At 38.7% G+C, this 18,543-nt stretch overlaps 1 protein-coding gene across 1 annotated transcript in view; it reads left to right on the top strand.

Moving 5' to 3' along the window:
- The window catches only part of LOC128734351 (dehydrogenase/reductase SDR family member on chromosome X), a 48,953-nt gene that overhangs the window by 7,285 nt on the left and 23,125 nt on the right, over nt 1–18,543 (top strand). The window contains exon 2 of the mRNA XM_053828511.1: nt 5,675–6,620. Within this exon, the coding sequence (XP_053684486.1) occupies nt 6,440–6,620 (181 nt within the window). The 5' untranslated portion in view covers nt 5,675–6,439. The remainder of the gene's footprint in view (nt 1–5,674; nt 6,621–18,543) is intronic.

Raw genomic sequence — 18,543 nt, 5'->3', positions numbered from 1 at the left:
ATAATTACGTTTCCACAGACAAATAGCGAAAAAAAAAAGATCTATTTGCTTGCAGTCCTGCATACATACCTAGGTACGTACAGTGATGGATTTGTTCACAAATCGCACAACACAGAGGCACGAGACGGTCTGCTGCCGGTGCTCAGACTGCGTCCGATTTCAATACGCACCACGAAGCACCCCAGTCCAAGTTCAAGATGAGTTTGCTCATTTCGATTGGTATAACCTTGAAATGGCGATTGAAGGGGATTCGGTTTTTTGTTTCGGTGAAAACACTTTGCTCTATGTTAGTATGGATTGCAAATAGTTGTTCACGTAATAGTAAAATTGCTATTGCCCTGTTGTTTGTGTGACAGGTGTGATTGCCATGTTTTACGAATTTTCCGGAGTTTTGTTTTTTCAATCAGAACCAAGTTTTTTACATCAATAATTAATAAGCAGCAGCACGAAAAAGCGAAGCCATTTGGCTTTTTTCTTCCTTCCTCGTATAAGAAAAGGTTTCACTTGAAGTTCTTCATGGAAACGATGAAAAAAGATGGGTTAATTGCGAATCGCTGCCTTCCGAAGCTACAGGAGAAAAGATGAAGAATATCGCTTAACCTTCCGCTACTCGCGATGTTGTATTTTGTACAACACTTGTAGACTTTTGGATGCCATTTTGTTTTAAAGTAACAGATCGATGTCAAACCAAAATGTATTCTTCAATAAACTTATTATGAACAAAATGACATAATTATTCAATATATTAATGCTTTAAACTGTAAGCAAAATAGATGAGCATAAACCGAAATCGCAGAAACGATACAAACGACGTGTGAGGGGTACCGCATTTGGTCCCTACTGGAATTTTCTCTTATTTTATCATAAGTGAAAATGGTTTCTGTATATAGCAAAGTTATAGTCATTTCGCAGGAGTGCAAAAGTGCATAATTTCGTGTTTTCACGGCGCTAGTGTATGGGCTAGTTTTCTGAATGTGTTCTATCTACGGAATCTGTTTATTTGTAAGATCCTGTTTTCAAAAAATGTTTTAGTGGACCAAAAATGCTAGGCTGACGAACGGAAGTATCCAATTTTTGCACTATGTATCATCACTGTGCAAAAAACTTTCTAAAAATCCTGCCCAAGTAAATCAAAACACCACATTAGCCCTACTTTCTAACCACAGATGCCCTACTTTCTGCCAACATCAGATATGTTACCATAGTTTATGTGATGAGATGTTTTATGTGAAAAATATTTAAGAAAATATAATAACTGCTAGAAAAAAATTTAATCAATAGAGTGCTACATCATTTAGGAACGATAAAAGGATCTTTCCGAATGCTACAATTTGTACAAGGCCGCAATTGTAAGATGCACAATTTACAGCGGGTTTTGGCGCCGCCTGGTGGCAAGCTTATAAAATTCTATTCCCCAAACGAAAGGTCTTAAGCTATTGATTAACTTTGCTGAAGACAGTAACTTTGCATATAGCCAGGATTCCGAGATATTCCGAGAAGAGTGTTGTACAAAATACAACGCGCGAGTATCCGTGTTACAAAAGTTGGCGCGAGTAACGGAAGGTTAAGTGCTCTTTTTTAATTACTTCTGTCGTGGCAATTATTGGTTTATAAGTAATATTGTACGCTCTTTTTTATCATGTTGGTGTGTTATAATTGAGTATTATTGGATCATAGTTATGGATTAACTTTTAGATGCTTTCTATTTTCGTTTTTTTAATACTTGGAGTTGTTATTTTTTTTCAATTTTAGGAGAACCGAAATATTGATATAAGAAAAAACTACGAGAATTCAATTTACCGACACCGAAGATTATGTGCTATCAACCTATTCGACCCGTCCGAAATCGCGCGCGATCGGTTATTAGACACCGATTGACATTTGTTGCTATACGCGATAGCTGAGACAAACGGGTTTATTTTGGCAATTAAAACGAAAACGATCATAACGCTTCAATATAAGTCCCGATTTGTAAACACGTCATTGTTAGTGCGCCCAAGTTAATTCAAAATGATTTTTAGAAACAACCGCTGCCAGAAAAATGCAACGACTCTATGTAAGCACCAATTATATGAGTCTAGTCTAGATATTCAAACATTTTGTCGTAAAGCTAGTATTACGAAAACTAAAATATAAAATATACCTTTTTTAACAATTTAATTTAATGCTTTTGGTACTCATAAATAGCCTAACTCATATCGAAAAATGCTATGCTCATGCGAGATATACGGTGGCCCAAAAACCACGTAACAACTTAAATTCATTATACCTGAAATTAAAAATCAGGTACAATGAAACAAGCCAATACAGTCCCTAAGTTGATAAGCATTTCCTCTTACCAACACTAATATGCAGAGATATAGCGCCCTGCACGCTTAGGCATATTTTTCACGCATATTGCAACAAACTTCAAAATACAAAACAGGGGTAGAATGCATCACAGCGGGATCGAACAGTTATAAAATATTTTTAATTTGCAGTACATCTTTTGTTTCGGATTATTTATTAAAAATGTAGCAATATTATGTATTGTATAAGACTTAAAATTTGCCTTAAACCTAATTTTACATTGTTTAACTTACAATATTTCATCACACATCAGTTGGAGAACAGTAGATGATTAAATTTTATTGCCAATTATGTTGAGATATGAACCCATTATATCCCAGCAAACAAGCGTATGTAACAAACGCTATAACGAACGCTTCCGCCATTTCGGCAGCCTAGTTTTAGGCTTTTATACAACACGTGATTATATGTAAATTTGCTGGTTGCGTTTAACGCCTAGCTGTGCAAGCTTGGTGCGTTTTGTCCACGGGCTTTGGCGTTTTGCTCCACATAATGATTTTAACTCTTGCCAAAAATCGTCAAATATAACAAAAAATACTGGTTTTTGTTAGGAAATTTCACCAGGAGTAAGTGTAAAAAAGATCCCAAGGTCTTCTAGAAGTTGAAAAATGTGGAACAAACACAGCGTTGCTCTGCAAAATGATGTTTTGCTTAAGCGGTGCATTCTGCACCACTTTACCCTACTAATCTACATTAGAAGTGGTCTTGTATTCAATTTACTGACCAAGTCGAATAATTTGGCAGGAATTGCCTGCACAGAATACATCTCCATCGAGGTAGTAGTACAAAATGAAAAACTTATGATAACGACATTATACAACCCTCCAGAGTTAAAGTGTATGGATACTATCGCGAGCATATTATCTTCGCATGGTTTGGCCCTTCAGCACGTTTTCTTTATAGGTGATTTTAATACTAACTTATTAGGGACGACTTCCTCTAAAACAGCCAGACTTATGACTGCTCATTCTTCACACAGTTTAAGAGGTGAACCTACGTATTTCCACAGATATGGCGCGTCGCAATTGGATTTAATGCTTACTAATGATCCATAGAAAGTGCTGCGATTTAACCAAGTTGAAGCACCTGTATTATCTAACCATGATTTGATTTTCGCATCCCTCGAAAATGGAATGCATGGAAAAAGTCTAAAATTATACCAACCCAGAAAAAAATTTAAATACGATAGACAATTTGCGACCTATCAGCATTCTTTGTGCTTTATCAAAGGTATTCGAGAAGCTCGTTAAAAAAACCCTTCGTGATTACATCAATAGAAATAACCTGTTAAATCAGTTTCAGTCCGGCTATCGCGTAAAACACAGTACGAAAACGGCAATGCTTAAAATAATTGATGATATTGGTCTAGTGCTTGATGGAGGTCTCCCTGTCGTTCTTATTCTGTTAGACTTTTCTAAAGCATTTGACACAGTATCACATAAAATTTTATGTCAAAAACTGGTGTCTAATTTTGGTTTTTCCACCCATGCGGCAAACTTGATTAAATCGCATCTAAGCGAGCGGACACAAAGTGTGTTTAACAATGCAATTTAATCCCAATTTCTTTTCGTAGCATCTGGAGTTCCACAGGGATCCATTCTGGGCCCCATCTTGTTCTCGTTATACATTAACGACCTCCCGGAAGTAATAAAAGATTGCAAAATTCATCTTTTTGCTGATGATGTGCAGTTATATTTTGATTGTTTGATTGTTTGATTTGACGGATAATTCCAAATCCGAAATCTCTCAAAAAATCAACGACGATCTGAAAAGAGTATTCGATTGGTCCACTAATAACAAACTGGCATTAAACTGCACTAAAACAAAAGCTATTTTTATTTCTAATAATGCTCATTATCATAGCCTAAAACCATCTTTGCTTTTAGGCAATAATATTGTCGAATTATTTACAATTCTTCCCCATTTGTTGGCTTGTGATTTCATTCTTGATGATATATCCATGTCTATTTTCAATAAATTAAAAGTTGAATTGAATTCATGAGTGCATTTTGTGTTTAATTTAAATAGATTTTCCCATGTTTCACATCTACAACATCTACTTATAGGATGTCCAGTAATGAACTTAAGCTAGCTGCGTTGTTGCTTATTTTTACATAGCCTCTCGAAAACAAAACAACCCGGATATTTATATAGTAAATTACAAAAGACGCAAAGCAATCGATCTATTAAATATATTTTGCCAAGACACCGAACGTCTGAGTATGGGAGTTCATTTTTCGTGCGAGGTGTAGTACATTGGAATTATTTACCAAACAATCTAACTAAAGTTGAGTCTTGCGCGGCATTTAAGAGACGGTGTATAGAGCATTTCAATTGATTGGTTTTTTGGATTAAGTAATTTAGAAATTTAGTTTTTGGTCAAGAAATTCGTTACCCTGTGTTGGTTTTATGTGAAGCCTATTCTACTACAATATTATCAATGTAACATGAAAAAGACGTATGTCGTAAGTTACATAATATGAATAAAAATAAATAAATAAATACATAAATAAATATTATCGAGCTATAGCTAGCAATCTCCGCAAATGGCAAAACTGAAGGGTTTGTGAGGGGGTGGTAGTGACCACCTGGTGATCCGGTACAGCGCAGGTAAATAAACTGCTGTACCTGTGCTGTGGACTACCAACCCCTGAAGAAAACTGAAATACACAGTTGAAACGTTGGAGAGATTACAAAATCTGTTCTACTTGTAATAGACTGACCGCTAATTAAAATGAAAATGTTAATGATAATAATAATTCAATTTGTGACACATTTGAGCGTCATTAACTTCACGAAATGCATTGCTAATTCATCTCCTAAAAGGGGTGATAAGTGAGGAATCTTCGCCAACGTGAAACTCGTTCGTCAAAATTAGACGAAGAAATAGATCGTGTAAGTAGCGAGTTTGCACAAAGGCATATTGAAATCAGTGCAGCTTGTATTAAAAAATTAAAGGAGATTTATTGTTGCTTGGGGGATTGGGATTTTTAGAAAAAAACAGATTGTAATAAGAAAAGTTGTTGATTACAGGGGTTCAGAATGCAAAAAAAATATTTCGTGGAAACAAATTTGACTGTAAGTTTCGCATGAAATTTACAAACGACATGGCTGTAATTTAGAGTACTAAAACAAATGAAATCAAACATATACTAGAACTCTCCAGTAAAACATCAATTGAATAAACTAATACCATCTTGCAGTGACATACCAGGAACCTCGCAAAGACTACTCGTCCGACGGCAACAAGAGTGACTCATGCTACTTCCAAAAACAATCGAAACACATTCAATGACAGATTTTCGTAATTTCTCTTCCCTTCAAGCCTCATTTGTATTGCTAGCAGCCAACGGCGTAGAACCGCTACGCATCACGAAACCTCCAAAAACGACATCATCTCACATCAAAACCAGCGCCGATCCCAAAATCAACCACCATAATCGACCGGCCCCAAGTGAGTAGATCGCCCCGATAGATCGCCACGTACCATCGCACAGCAGCACCGGCACTGGCACTGGCACCGTGACCATCAGCACGAGGTTGCCGAAAGGTAAAAATTCAAAAGAGTCTGCCTTACCGTTCACCGTGAATCGGAGATTAAGCGTACAGTGAAAGAAGAAGGAAAAACTCGCTACCAAGACAGAGCAGCCAGAGTGCGAGCTTCCAAGTTGGGAAGCGATCGTCGACGATCGCCACCATCACATCGTTGCAGAACACCAGCCGTGGCGGTTCGTCATCGTCGAAGAACGATCATCGTCAGCGCAGTCAGTGTGGATCTTCTCCCCCCCCCCCCCCCCCCCTACGAAGCATACAGGTGTTATACAGGTGGACCCCGAGTGTGAACGTGCGCGCGTCGACTCAGTACGGCACTGCTGACCAAAACGGTTTTATTTATTTCGTGGTTACGTACGGTGCACCGTTAAAACAACAGTTTCGTTTCCGGAATTTCGACTTGTCAGTGACCTAGAGTCGTGCAAGGTTGACAAAACTCGGTCGTGTCGTTGTCGTGGTCCGTCGGTGTGGTTGACAGAGTGAAGTGACACAGTTTGAATTTGAAGGATTTGAAGGTTTTTGGGTTTCCTGCTGAACGATGGCTTTGCTGCTGTTTGCGGGTATCGCGGTGGTGGTTCTATTCTCGATTTTCTACTTTATGAAATCGTCGAAAGAAATGCCGAAAAACTTTTCCCAGCTTGTGGCGGAGATTAAGGTGCAGCAGGTTGGATTTCTCGGTATCGTGGAGGACATTGTGCTGCGCGGTGCGAACAGAGTCGGTAAGTTTAAGCAATGATCTTAGCTAGCAAACAACGTAGTATAGCGGTGCACAGGTGTCATCCTGCTATATGTGATTAATTCATGTTGGTTGAAAAACCTGCTTCTATTTCGAATAAAATTTCAACTTATTGCCGTACCTACCTGTTCTTGTTTCACCAAATGGAAATTTATTCGTGGTTGAACGACTACGGTTCGAAATTTAAGCACACCGATTAGTGGAGATCTGAAAAACTAGTTGTGGGAGCGGTCCCAGTATGGGTGTTTTGTATAATCAAAGCTCTGAAGAGCCTTCCACTCCACTGGGAGTTTGCTAAACATACACACACCTCTACGGGCAAGTGTGAAATCCAACCGCACGGTCGCGTTAGTCGGTAAACCAAATAAAAAAACATTGACAACTAAGTTCTAATCACCAGTGCAATTTCGTATTGCGCCACTAACGCGGCGCACCGGGTAACTCTGAACATCCATTTGTTGAATTTATTTTATGCTCACCGCAAAACGAAACTTATTTTAATTGCAATTTTCGGAACTGATTGCTCTATTTGCGCAATGAATTGATATCGATGCCAGGGTACCTACATGGGTATTTGGAAAGCCGGTTTTCTCCCAACTGACATTGCACTTGTTTCGAGCCCATGTAGGTTTGGGCAAAATTGAAACCGCAAAATTATGCTACCGGCAGTTGAATTAGGTGAACCACCTTGAACTATATGTTGTTTCGTAACGAATGCTAGGGATGTAGTTGTAATATATAGTTGAATTTCACGCTCGCATCTGGTAGGGAATTTTTATATTCTGCGGATCAAAGAGCTAATTTTGGACCAAATGTCCCCCTCTTACGTACTCATGAAATCAAATCAATACTTTTTTAATTTTTTGTATTTTCAAGTGCCTACGAAATTCATTTATGGACTCGCATCTATAGTATAGAATATTAATGGTGACCATATTTGAATTGTTTCAAATTCGGTTCGCCGGCTTGTTTCCCACGCCATTGATTATCGGCAGCATAAAAAAATTGTTTGTTTCGACCATACTTAGTTCGATGATAAGGCATTTGTCATTTGATTAGACTAAACACAAGCGTTTACTGGTTCTTAGCTGATCAGGTCCAACGGACAAAGATTAATCCAAATTAATCAGCACCGGCACCGGTTTAGATTGTGAAGCACAGCGATTGGGTGCTTCCATGATCTTATAAAATAGGGTACGCCACCGCCTACCCGTCTGATATGGGCACTAAACGGGCGTGGCATAACTCGGAATGTTTCGTACTATCGAGCATTACATTATGCACTGAACGCATAAACATGAATTATACTGAAGACATGATGATAAATCAATCTTAACGTGGAGAATGTGTTTGTGTCGAAGACTCCAATAGGCTTGTTCAGTATAATATTCAAGTCGATGGTGCAATCAATCTGCGATCTAAGCATATCGCTATCGTCTCATCATCGTTAATTTTAACGAACGCATTGGAGTTATCACCTTTTAAAAATATATTGAAGCATAAAATCGATGAAGTAAATGAACTGAATAAAGTATATTTTACGGTGTGGGGATGGCATTTTATAGTGCTTTTATGTTTGTTTTCGTTTCCGGATCGGGAAACGTTTTAAATCATTCTCATTTTGTGGATTTTTTGCACTCCGTAATTAACCGTTGTTAATTACGACTCGCAAAAACAGTACGATTAACTGTAAACCACTAAGGGCAGCTGTATTTGTGCCATTTTCATTGTAATCAATTGACGAATCTTACACTAGCTAACAATAAAGACTCGCAAATTGTTTGCATTTTTACCAGTTTGCAACATCCACATGCAAATTATTACTAAGAAGCACTTTTTTGCCTTTCTTAATGAAACAAATTCAAATATTCGGTTACATTCTAGCGTGATAGGAAAGCTATCACGCGTTGTTTATTTTTTCTGATGAATAGGGTATTGTCGTTATCGTCGGGCCACTGTTATGGTCGGACCATCACGATTTTACAGTTTTAGTAACTCATAATATCTATGATACAACCATTGTAAAACTTCTTACTGTGATAGCTAACTTTTCACAATATTGTGAGTTTCAATCGTGTATTGAAAACACCCGAACTGAATTCAGTGACTAAATCTTACAAAAAAAGTTTTCCATGCGCAATGAACTTTTCTCCAAGAAATGATTCATGAAATGCAATTATCGAGATTCATTTTGAAAATGTATGAAGTGTGTTGTGCTGCACACGGAGACTATAGAAAAATCCCCTCCAGTAAGGTGTTTGGGAAGGCTACGGTGAAAAACTAGAAAAGCGCTATTTGCAAAGGTCGGGCCACTTGAGTAGTCATGGTTGGGTCACCATAATTTTAAGCGCAGAAGCCCAATAATCGCTAGAGAATGTCAGTCACGTAAAATGTGATGACATAAAGCAAAATTAATACGACAAAAACCTAGATTTTTGTTGTTTTTTTCATTGTAGTTGTACACTTCGGAAAAGGCGATTGTAGCAATATTGATTTTACAAGATCGCTAAAATTTCGCAAAAATGCAATTAAAAATAGGGTATTTGTACCTGTTTGGGCCGTTGTTCTCGGAATTCATTCTTTTCGTGTCTCTATATAGAATTTCAATACATATGTGTTAGATTTTCTGCGGTGGCCTAACCTGTACAACATGACCCGACTATGACAACATTTTTTGTCTTCACGTAAATGCCTATAACTTTTTTATTTTTCAAGCAATCTGTTCAAAACTTTCCGGAAATATACCTTATTCTCAGACCTTTGCAACGATGTATTCAGATTTCCAAAATTCCTTTTGAAATGAAAGTTATGGGCGAATTCCAAAACGTGGCCCAACCACGACGACACTTCCCTACTGGTTCAATACTTGCGATACAAATTTATTGATAAGGACACCATAACACTGATTCGAATTCCAAAACGTTATAGCAAATATCCGCCATGCCGTAGTTTAAAGTTTAATGTCTTATTTTTGCCATGGTAAATGTTAGTGAAGCCCTTTGTTATACTGACGGTAAACATGTTAGTGAAGCAAAAATCTTCAATTTTGTACACTATGCGTTGCAGTTTAATGCAGTCGTAGTCCATTCTAATTGGCTTAATGATTTTCAAATCATCGGCTTAAAGCTTAAAGCTGAGGGCTTATTTACAATAAGTGAAAAGTACATTGGTCCAAGGTTACTCCCTAGCGGTACGCCAGAGACATTACTCTGAATGCATCGGAAAACTCGGACACGATCTTCTTACTCAGCCTACGGTTTGATAGGTACGAATATAACCACTTACTACAGAACAGAGAAGAAACTCTTAGTTTCTCAATGGGACGATCCCGTGATCAACCCAACTCTGCTAACATCCAAATCTTTAACAGAGCTGCAGCGTTACAATTCACTCCCGTTCATTTGATACGTGAAATGTCGTATATAATATCTCTCTGACATCAAGAATCAAGGTGAAAAAAGATGGAGGAAGTATGTAGTTGTTTAGTAGATAGGCACAAGGTACAAAGTTGTGAATCCCACACGGCGTCGTCACACTGCAGACCAGCTTTTTGAAGGTTTTTCTCCTTTCTATAACAAAAAAACACACACAGAGTCTAAGAGCTACCCATCCTAATCTAACTATTCATACAAAATTTATAAAAGTATTTCTTGACATAAGGGAATCAGCACTGGGTGGTTGGGTTGAAAGTGGGATGGTCCCTATCAAGGGGAGGAGAGTCATTTCTCTTGCATTTAGAACGATTGCAATTGCGCAGATGTCTGGGATACAGGAGGAGGTGTTATGGGGCAGGTCGGGTAGAAAGTGGACCCTCCGCGGAAGCGTATATGAAAAATATGACAGAAGGGGAAACTGACTAAGAGCGAGCGCACTCGAACAGAGACGAGGGGGACAAGGAACGTGAGTATGAATGTATGTTCCGCCATAACTCCAAAACGCCTGGACGGTTCTTCATCAAACTTGGAATACATTTTCCTTGACATAAAACAATCAGCACAGCGGGGTGGACAAAAGGTGGGGTCCTTAAAAGGGGTAGGTCCAAGTAAATAAAAGGAGTTATACTTTATATTTTTAGTCACCGTAACGTTGTTAATAACATATGTCGTTGATTCTTCTCGGTGAAAAAAAAAGGCCAGGCATTTTTGCACCGAGAAGAATCAACGACACATGTTATTATCAAAGGAGCTATGTTATACTTGCATTTGAACCGATTCCAGTTGTGCAAATGACTGGGAGACAAGAAAAAGGGTTCAATCGAGGATGGATGCATGGAAAAACCTTTGTTTCGCTTCTCTTATAAGAATTTTCAGAGAGTGACCAAAATTAGCTACGTGACAGAAGGAGGGAGTTAACTAGGAAGGAGCCCGCAGGGTGGAGGTCGCTGAAGAACGTGAAAATGAATGTATGTTTATTCTGCCACTAGCTGATTACCCGATCTTACTCGGGGTCCCTTTGCTTCTCAGTCACTTGTACATCTGTTATTGTAACGAAAATTCTCATAATGCAAAAAACAAAACCCTTTTTTCTTTTTAATGTGTCTACTCTCTTTGTCAGTTTCCCTCATTTTGTCCCCCAGCCACTTGTAAATCTGACTTCTTCTCGGTAATCCCTATAAATCGACAAAAAACCGTTTTTGAACCTTCCTTTTGTTAATGGCCACCCTATCCTCCCTTTCAGAAATCCAGCAACTTGTACAACTGCTATCATTCCAATTGCAAGAGAAACGCGCCCCTTTACCCATTTGAACCTTTCTTTCCCCTTGTAAGAGACCATCTCCCTCTTTTGTCAACCCCCCTACGCTGATTCTCTTATGCCAAAATACATGTGTTTGACAAACGACGTGAAGAACAGTCCAGAAGTTCCAGAGCTATGGCGAAACATACATTTATACTAACGTTCTTCGTCCCCCTTCTCGATTCTTTCCCAGTCAGCTCCCTCTTCTGTCACGTAGCTAATTAGGCATCGGTTTGCTCTATGAAAATCACTATAATAAAACTAAACAAAGGTCTTTTTTACCATATATTCCTCTCCGGTGGAACGCCCTGTTTTCTCAAAGTTATTTTCACAACTGCAATCGGTTTAAATGCAAGGAAAACACATCCGCTTTTACTTAGCCCCTTGTTAGGGTCCCCCTTTTGGCAACCTCCTAGTGCTCTTATGTCAAATAACATGTATGCCAAGTTTGATGAAGAACCGTCCAGGTATGTCGGAGTTATGGCCTCCCCCCATTGTTACGACTACCCCCCCCCCCTCCTCTTATCAACCCCCCAGTGCTGATTCCCTTTTTATCAAGGAATATGTGTGCCAAGTTTGGCAGAGATCGGTCAAGGCGTTCTGGAGTTATGGTGGGACATACAAACAAACTCACTGTTACCTGCGTACCGCGTTGTAACAAGAAAACAGTCGATTTCAGCTATTCTGAATATCTAGCGGCTTTTATTCGTCCTAGACCGTTTTTAATCCCTGCATGTATAAGTATAAGTTTTAATTTAGGGTTATGTTTTACAAGATTATAATCTTACATTTTAGTGCTTCTATCTTCCTTATTGTCTTTGTCCGTTATTTATGCTTTTTACTGTGTTCACCTTCGTCGCTGTCTAATTAATTAGTTGTTTGTAAGTATAATTTTAAATGTATAAACTGGTTTCTCACCGTAACTCAATCAGCCGTACTATTAAATTCCGTACCGTACTAATAGTTTTAAGCTTCCTATTTAAACCTAGATGTAAGCGGTTTTAAACTAATTTTAAGCACATCACTAATATAAGTTTTTACCTTTAATTCACTCTTAGATGTAAGTGCCCTCAACCGAATACCTTTTTAATTAAGCTTTAAGAAAAACTATAAAATTGATAAGTATGTTTTGCGTTTTCTAATTACTTTTTTTGTGTTCACGTTTTCGTTCACACTACACTGACACTTTGACATTCTTCGCCTGATACGCTGTGGTCGTTCAATGTGCATTAGTGACATGGTGAAGAAACAGCGCTTGGATGGTGATCTTTTTTACCGAGGTGCGTACAGAGTCAATGGGTTCTGGTGACACTCACGCTTACTTTTATATATATAGATAACTCCGAACCCCTGGACGGTTCTTCATCAAACTTGGCACACATGTTTTTTGACTTAAAAGAATCAGCACCGGGGGGTTGACAAAATGAGGCGGTCTCTTACACGAAGGGAGAGAAGATTCAAATGCGTAAAGGGGTGCGTTTCTCTTGCATTTGGAACAGTTGAACAAGGGGTGGTCCAAATACATATAAAAGGATTTATCTCGCTTTATAGGGATTACCGAAAAGAAGACAGATTTACAAGTGTATGAGGAAAAACAGGACAGAGGAGCTGAAAAATGATGAATAGGGTTTCATTTTTTTCTCATAATGCAGAATTTTCGTTACAATAACAGATGTTCAAGTGTCTGAGAAGCAAAGGGGTCCCGAGAAAGATGGGGCAATCGAATAGTTGTCTATAATTTCGATGAAAAAACACTTTGTGATCTGATAATCTAGATTCATTATGGCGGAGATAACCGGAAATTAAGACTAAAACGCCTAAATGTACCTGTAACGCTATGTAACTCTATGAAATTCATCTACGTTACTGAGGTTTGTCTTGGACGCAAACTGGCATAAATTGCTTGAATCTTTGCTCACATTTATATACTAACTTACTGACCCGACAAACTTCGTATTGCCACAAATTAAACTGTGTTGTACATAAATCGTGAATCTCGAATGGCCTTTGTCACAATCTAGAGTTTTGCAAGTTTCTGGGGTTTTAATATACAAATTTCCCTCACAGTATAGTAGAAAACAACTCCCCGATTGCTTAACCTGATAAAATAAAATGGATAGCATTTAAATATTCGCCATCATTACAAGCCATTTCGCCGAATACCATTTTGCGGAACACCAATTCTCGGTTTATCATAACGCGGAATATAGAGTTTCGCAGAATACCATTTCGCGAAAAACCTTATGCGGGATGTACCATTGCACGGAAAATCTTTTCGTGGAAAGTACCATTTCGCAGAGTTGGCCCAACTGAAGGAAAGAAATAGACGTCAGTAGATCTAGAAAAATAAATAAACCTATATAGAGGTGATCTCTACGGGGGGCTGCTCCCCCGCAGTAGACGGCGCTTCCGATGGAAGGTTGCCGGCGAGACTCACGGCTTGTGGCCGTCTCGCGCTGAATCATCTAATGTTACTTTTGATAGTTTTTGGTATTTGACTAATGTTTTATGAAAGAGTCTAAAATTTCTCGAGTTCGATTAGTTTTTGAGTTAGGCAAAAATTTCTGTTTTATTTGTGTGAGAGTCCTTATCCCCCTACCACAGGGGTGAGATTTCTGCCTCCAAAACCCCCCACATGCCAAATTTGGTTCCATTTGCTTGATTAGTTCTCGAGTTATGTTATGAGGATATTTGTATTTCATTTGTATAGGAGCCGCCCCACTATTGAAGGGGGAGGGGTCATAATTCCCCTCCTAAAGATAGGAGGGGTCTCAATTCACCATAGAAAAAAATTGCCTATAAAAACACCCACATGCTAAATTTTGTTCCATTTGTTCCATCCATCTAACCATCTTAAGAACCTTCCCTGGCCCCAAAAAACACTACATACAAATTTTCACGCCGATCGGTTCAGTGGTTTTCGATTCTATAAGGAACATACGGACAGACAGACAGACAGACAGAAATCCATTTTTATAGGTATAGAAGATTTACCATTATCAACTATAAAGCTGGGGTTTTAAAACGAGTTCACTCGAGAGACATGTATGACAGCTTCCAGCTTGTAGGAAATTCTCCCCGCTCGATTGAACGGTTGAAAATGACGGCTAATGGGCGTGGGACTAGGGCAGGAAATTTTTGGGAAGCGGCTATTTTTGTCTGGGTAGTCATCAAAAAGTCTGGTAGATCCAGACAAATCTGGAAGGTTGACAACGCAGATTGTAACACTAATATTGTTATTTTTGAAATACCAATTTTGGACCCCTTCTTTCTCGGGTCCACAGCAAATTCTGTAAATTCCAAAATTCGTGTAAAAAAAACTTCGTGATTACCAAAACTACGCGTAAAATTAAACTCCTAGAGTACTTCCGCGTAAATTCCGAAAATTCCGTAGAAAACCCGTAAAAAAATTTCATAATTCACGTAAAAAACCGCGTATACTCCGAAATTCAGGTAAAAATCGCGTATAAAACAAGCCGCGTGGAAAAATGCATAAAAAGCGACTTCAGTGTAATTAAATATTTGTCACTAATAGAAAAGGTTTAATAAGAAAATAGGTAAATGATAAAAAAATATTTTAATAGTTTTGTGGTATTAAAGCGTGGACTTTCCGATTTTCCTGTAGAGTTTTTGGCCGTCTTGGAAAATTCTGTGAATAACTTTTTCTAATTGATATTTTTGCTGAAAAAATTTTCTTACATCTTCAAAAAATAGGTAATTGTTCACCGACGTTGATTCAAGAGTTACGGTGTTTTGAAATAAGCGATATTCGAGAAAATCGGATAAATTTTCTTGAATTTTTCTGACAAAACAGAATTCGTTAAGTTCATAAATTCTGCCCGTATCAGAAAATAGATGACATTCTGGAATCCTTCGGTCCAAACCTATACGATAATTTAAAAAAAAATTCTAGTTCAGTGTTTGAACAAATCGCTTACTACAACTAGTTCATCATATTCCAATAAAGAATCCAAACCACAAAAAATGTTTACACCGCATAGAAAACACTAATTTTTCGCAATGCTTTTTCACTCTATTAGATACAGTTTACATAGAAGCCATTCAACGTGTGCTTTTCGTCGGGGTATTTTCTAGCAAGCAACACTGATCGATGGTTCAAGCATAAGATGCTCAAAACGAGTCGAAAAATAAGGAAGGCATAAAACCGGTTGGCTACGATCGAGTTGGTGTTCCCCGCAGTAATGCACTATCGAACCAATAATACACTACCTATTTAGCTCTAGTGGTGCACCCGAAGAGGCCAAACAGTTGGACCAACTAACCCGTTTTCTTAGCTCGGTCTAAGAAAGGGCAATGAACGGCGAGAACGAGAATTTAGAGGAGAGTCGGTCGGTCGGTCGGCGTGTGGCGCAATACGAATGTTGTTTGTTTGCACAACAAGCATTCGTCGACGACTGTAGTTTTTGTTGATTTTTATCCGGCAATGTCAAATTTAAGTTCGCAATGCTATTTGTCTTAAAATGGCAGTTGGGTTTCCGCTATAACTAATGAGAACATTCACAAAATTGGTAATTACGTTATATTCTGACACTGCTGTTTAGAGTCTAGAACATTCGCAGCCACCAAATCCGCTGAATCACGAACCATTTGAGCAACCGAGCAAAAACAAATCAACAAACGAAAATCGATTACACAAATCAATTCCGACTGGAGTACAGACGTAACCCCATCATCTGCGTCAAGGTGTAAATCATTTAATTGCCACTTCGCAAACTCCGCCGCCGGGTGGCAGTCGAGTCGAGAGACACGGTCGTCGTCGGTGGGTTTCTTCCGTCTAATGGTATCTTCTGAGCACCGCAAAGGGGCTTATTTACACATAAGTGCCATTCGATATGCGTCTCTTGGGGAAGGCAACAAATCGATCATCCCTGCCGTTCGTCGTCGTCGTCGTCGATATATATTGCTCTTTTGGGGAAAACAGTTTCCGTTCGGTTCGACGCCGACGCCGACACCAACAACGACGCCGAAACTGGAAATCAATCCGTTCGCTCGATTTCGGTTCATCGGTTGATTAATTTATTCAGTAAGATCCGGACCACAGTTGATTGATGATGTCGGTAATAGGTCCCGCATGTCGGTATCATTGTCTCTTCCTTCCTTCGCCGAGACACCGAAAAGACGCATACCGCCCGCTCGGCTAATGGTCTGAAGGCTTACGGCCCACAAAATTGGGATGATTTGATCGATACATTGAGGTTGCATAATTTATTGCCACTGGCTGGCGGTGGGGGTGGTGGTAGAGTGAGATAAAATTACGTTTCTTGAGAGTTATGTGTCTGAAATAGAAATAACATTTGCTGCTGCTCGGAAAGTGAGACTTTCAGAATCTTTCTTTGGTTATTTAAGGTGTTTTCTCTATCAATTCGGTTTGATGGCAATATTATTTATAATTTTTTGCGAAGGAAAAAAATTAATAATAAAATCTTGTTGGACATTGGTTTTTGAAACGAAATCTACCCTTTTTCGTTTTTGGGTGTCAACCTGCATATATCTCAAGAATACGTAATTATGTAATTAATATTGTATTATGTGATTATCCTTAATCAGTTTTACCTCGGAACATTTTAATTGCAACAACATTCTACGATATCGCTGAGTACGGGCCGGTACAAGCAGTACAATGGAAACGCACCAAACATAAAACCATTCCGCCAAAACCGATAAGCCAATGGCGATCATCCAATGAATTAATAACAGTGGGAGATTGTCACTCGTAAATCCCTCTGTTTGCCATACTCGCAATCCGAGAGCCTGAAGTCAAATAGCTTCCCCTCGAAAATCCTCTGTCACATTAATGGTAATGCACATCGTTACCCGCGCCTAGCTTCGTCGAAAACACAGGATTTTCGGTTATTTCTGTATTTTTCGAATAACGATCCAACAACATATTGCAAATTTTCAACGGTCCAGCTGCATTACGACCCATCCGGTTTGGGAATAGGGAATGTGCGCTCTGCAATCGGAACGGGGATGCACCGGTCAGTACCAATTATTCAAGGCTGGGGATGAACCAGAGAAACAGCAACACAGACAGTTGGTTCGCGTTTTTTTGTAAATAACGGAAACTTTTGTCCGACGCCGCCGAAATAATACACGCAATCATGAAAATAGATGTCCTATTGTTGAAAAAAAAGGAAAAGGTTCTATACACTAACGCAGGAAAACAAAGTGAAGTCTAAATCCTTCGTGTGGTTCGACGGGATAAATACTGGGTTCAATATATTGTAGCTCCCACTTCCTATCTCACCACCCACCGGAAGCGGAGGTGCACTTCTGCAATATTCACGGCCGGCCGGTCGGCCAAAAAACGCTGCAGAACATATGACGGCTGCGGTTAGTTTTAATTTCTACCGTCACATTCATCGTTTCGCGTTTTTTTTCCTGCCATTTTTCTGACACTCTCCAATGGAGCATCGTTCGGCTTCATTCGATTCTTTTCCCATTTTGCGTAAATTGGCTCTTCACCGGCCACCTGACAACGACGGCAACGGCAACGTCGAACTTTTATGCGGCGTAAACTTTACCATTGTTATCAATGTTCGAGGACTATCGACATTTTGCCATCGTTCGTTCAATTTTTACAGCTCTGCGAACGAAAAAAAATCTAATTTTCAACCTTCAATGAAAGGAAAAAAAACAAAATTATTTTTTTTTTACCCAATTATAATTTGGGCAAGATCATTTAAAACATTTAGGTGAACATGATTAAAAATAATAAAGCAAAATCAATCGGGTTGTGTGCAAGACACAGCCACACGGTTGACGTAGGACTACGTTAGTTTCGGGAGCAAAATTATAATGGCAGCAGCTAACGATCGACACCATTATGCACATCCAACACTCCAATAAAACTAAACAATGCCTAAGATTTTTCAATTGCTCAATAGCGTGCAACAAATCTAGGTTCATAAATACAAGTAGGTATCTCTAAGCAATTGAAGCAAAAAATTTCGAAATACATTGGGAAATTATTAAATCAGAAACGTGCAAAACTGCTTTCTTCTTTTAACGTATGCATTAAAAATGGACTGATTTTGAATAGCGATGAAAAAGAAACTACAAAAGATAATTTAATGAAACAAATTTTCCTTGAATATTACGTTGATTAAAAAATTGACAGTGTTATCAGTTGATTTGTGGTAGCCAAGGCG

This window comes from Sabethes cyaneus, chromosome 2 (assembly GCF_943734655.1).
Source record: "Sabethes cyaneus chromosome 2, idSabCyanKW18_F2, whole genome shotgun sequence".
NCBI classification, from domain to species: Eukaryota; Metazoa; Arthropoda; class Insecta; order Diptera; family Culicidae; genus Sabethes; species Sabethes cyaneus.
The sequence above is the reverse complement of the archived record's forward strand: the minus strand, read 5'-3'. Positions and strand labels throughout refer to the sequence as shown.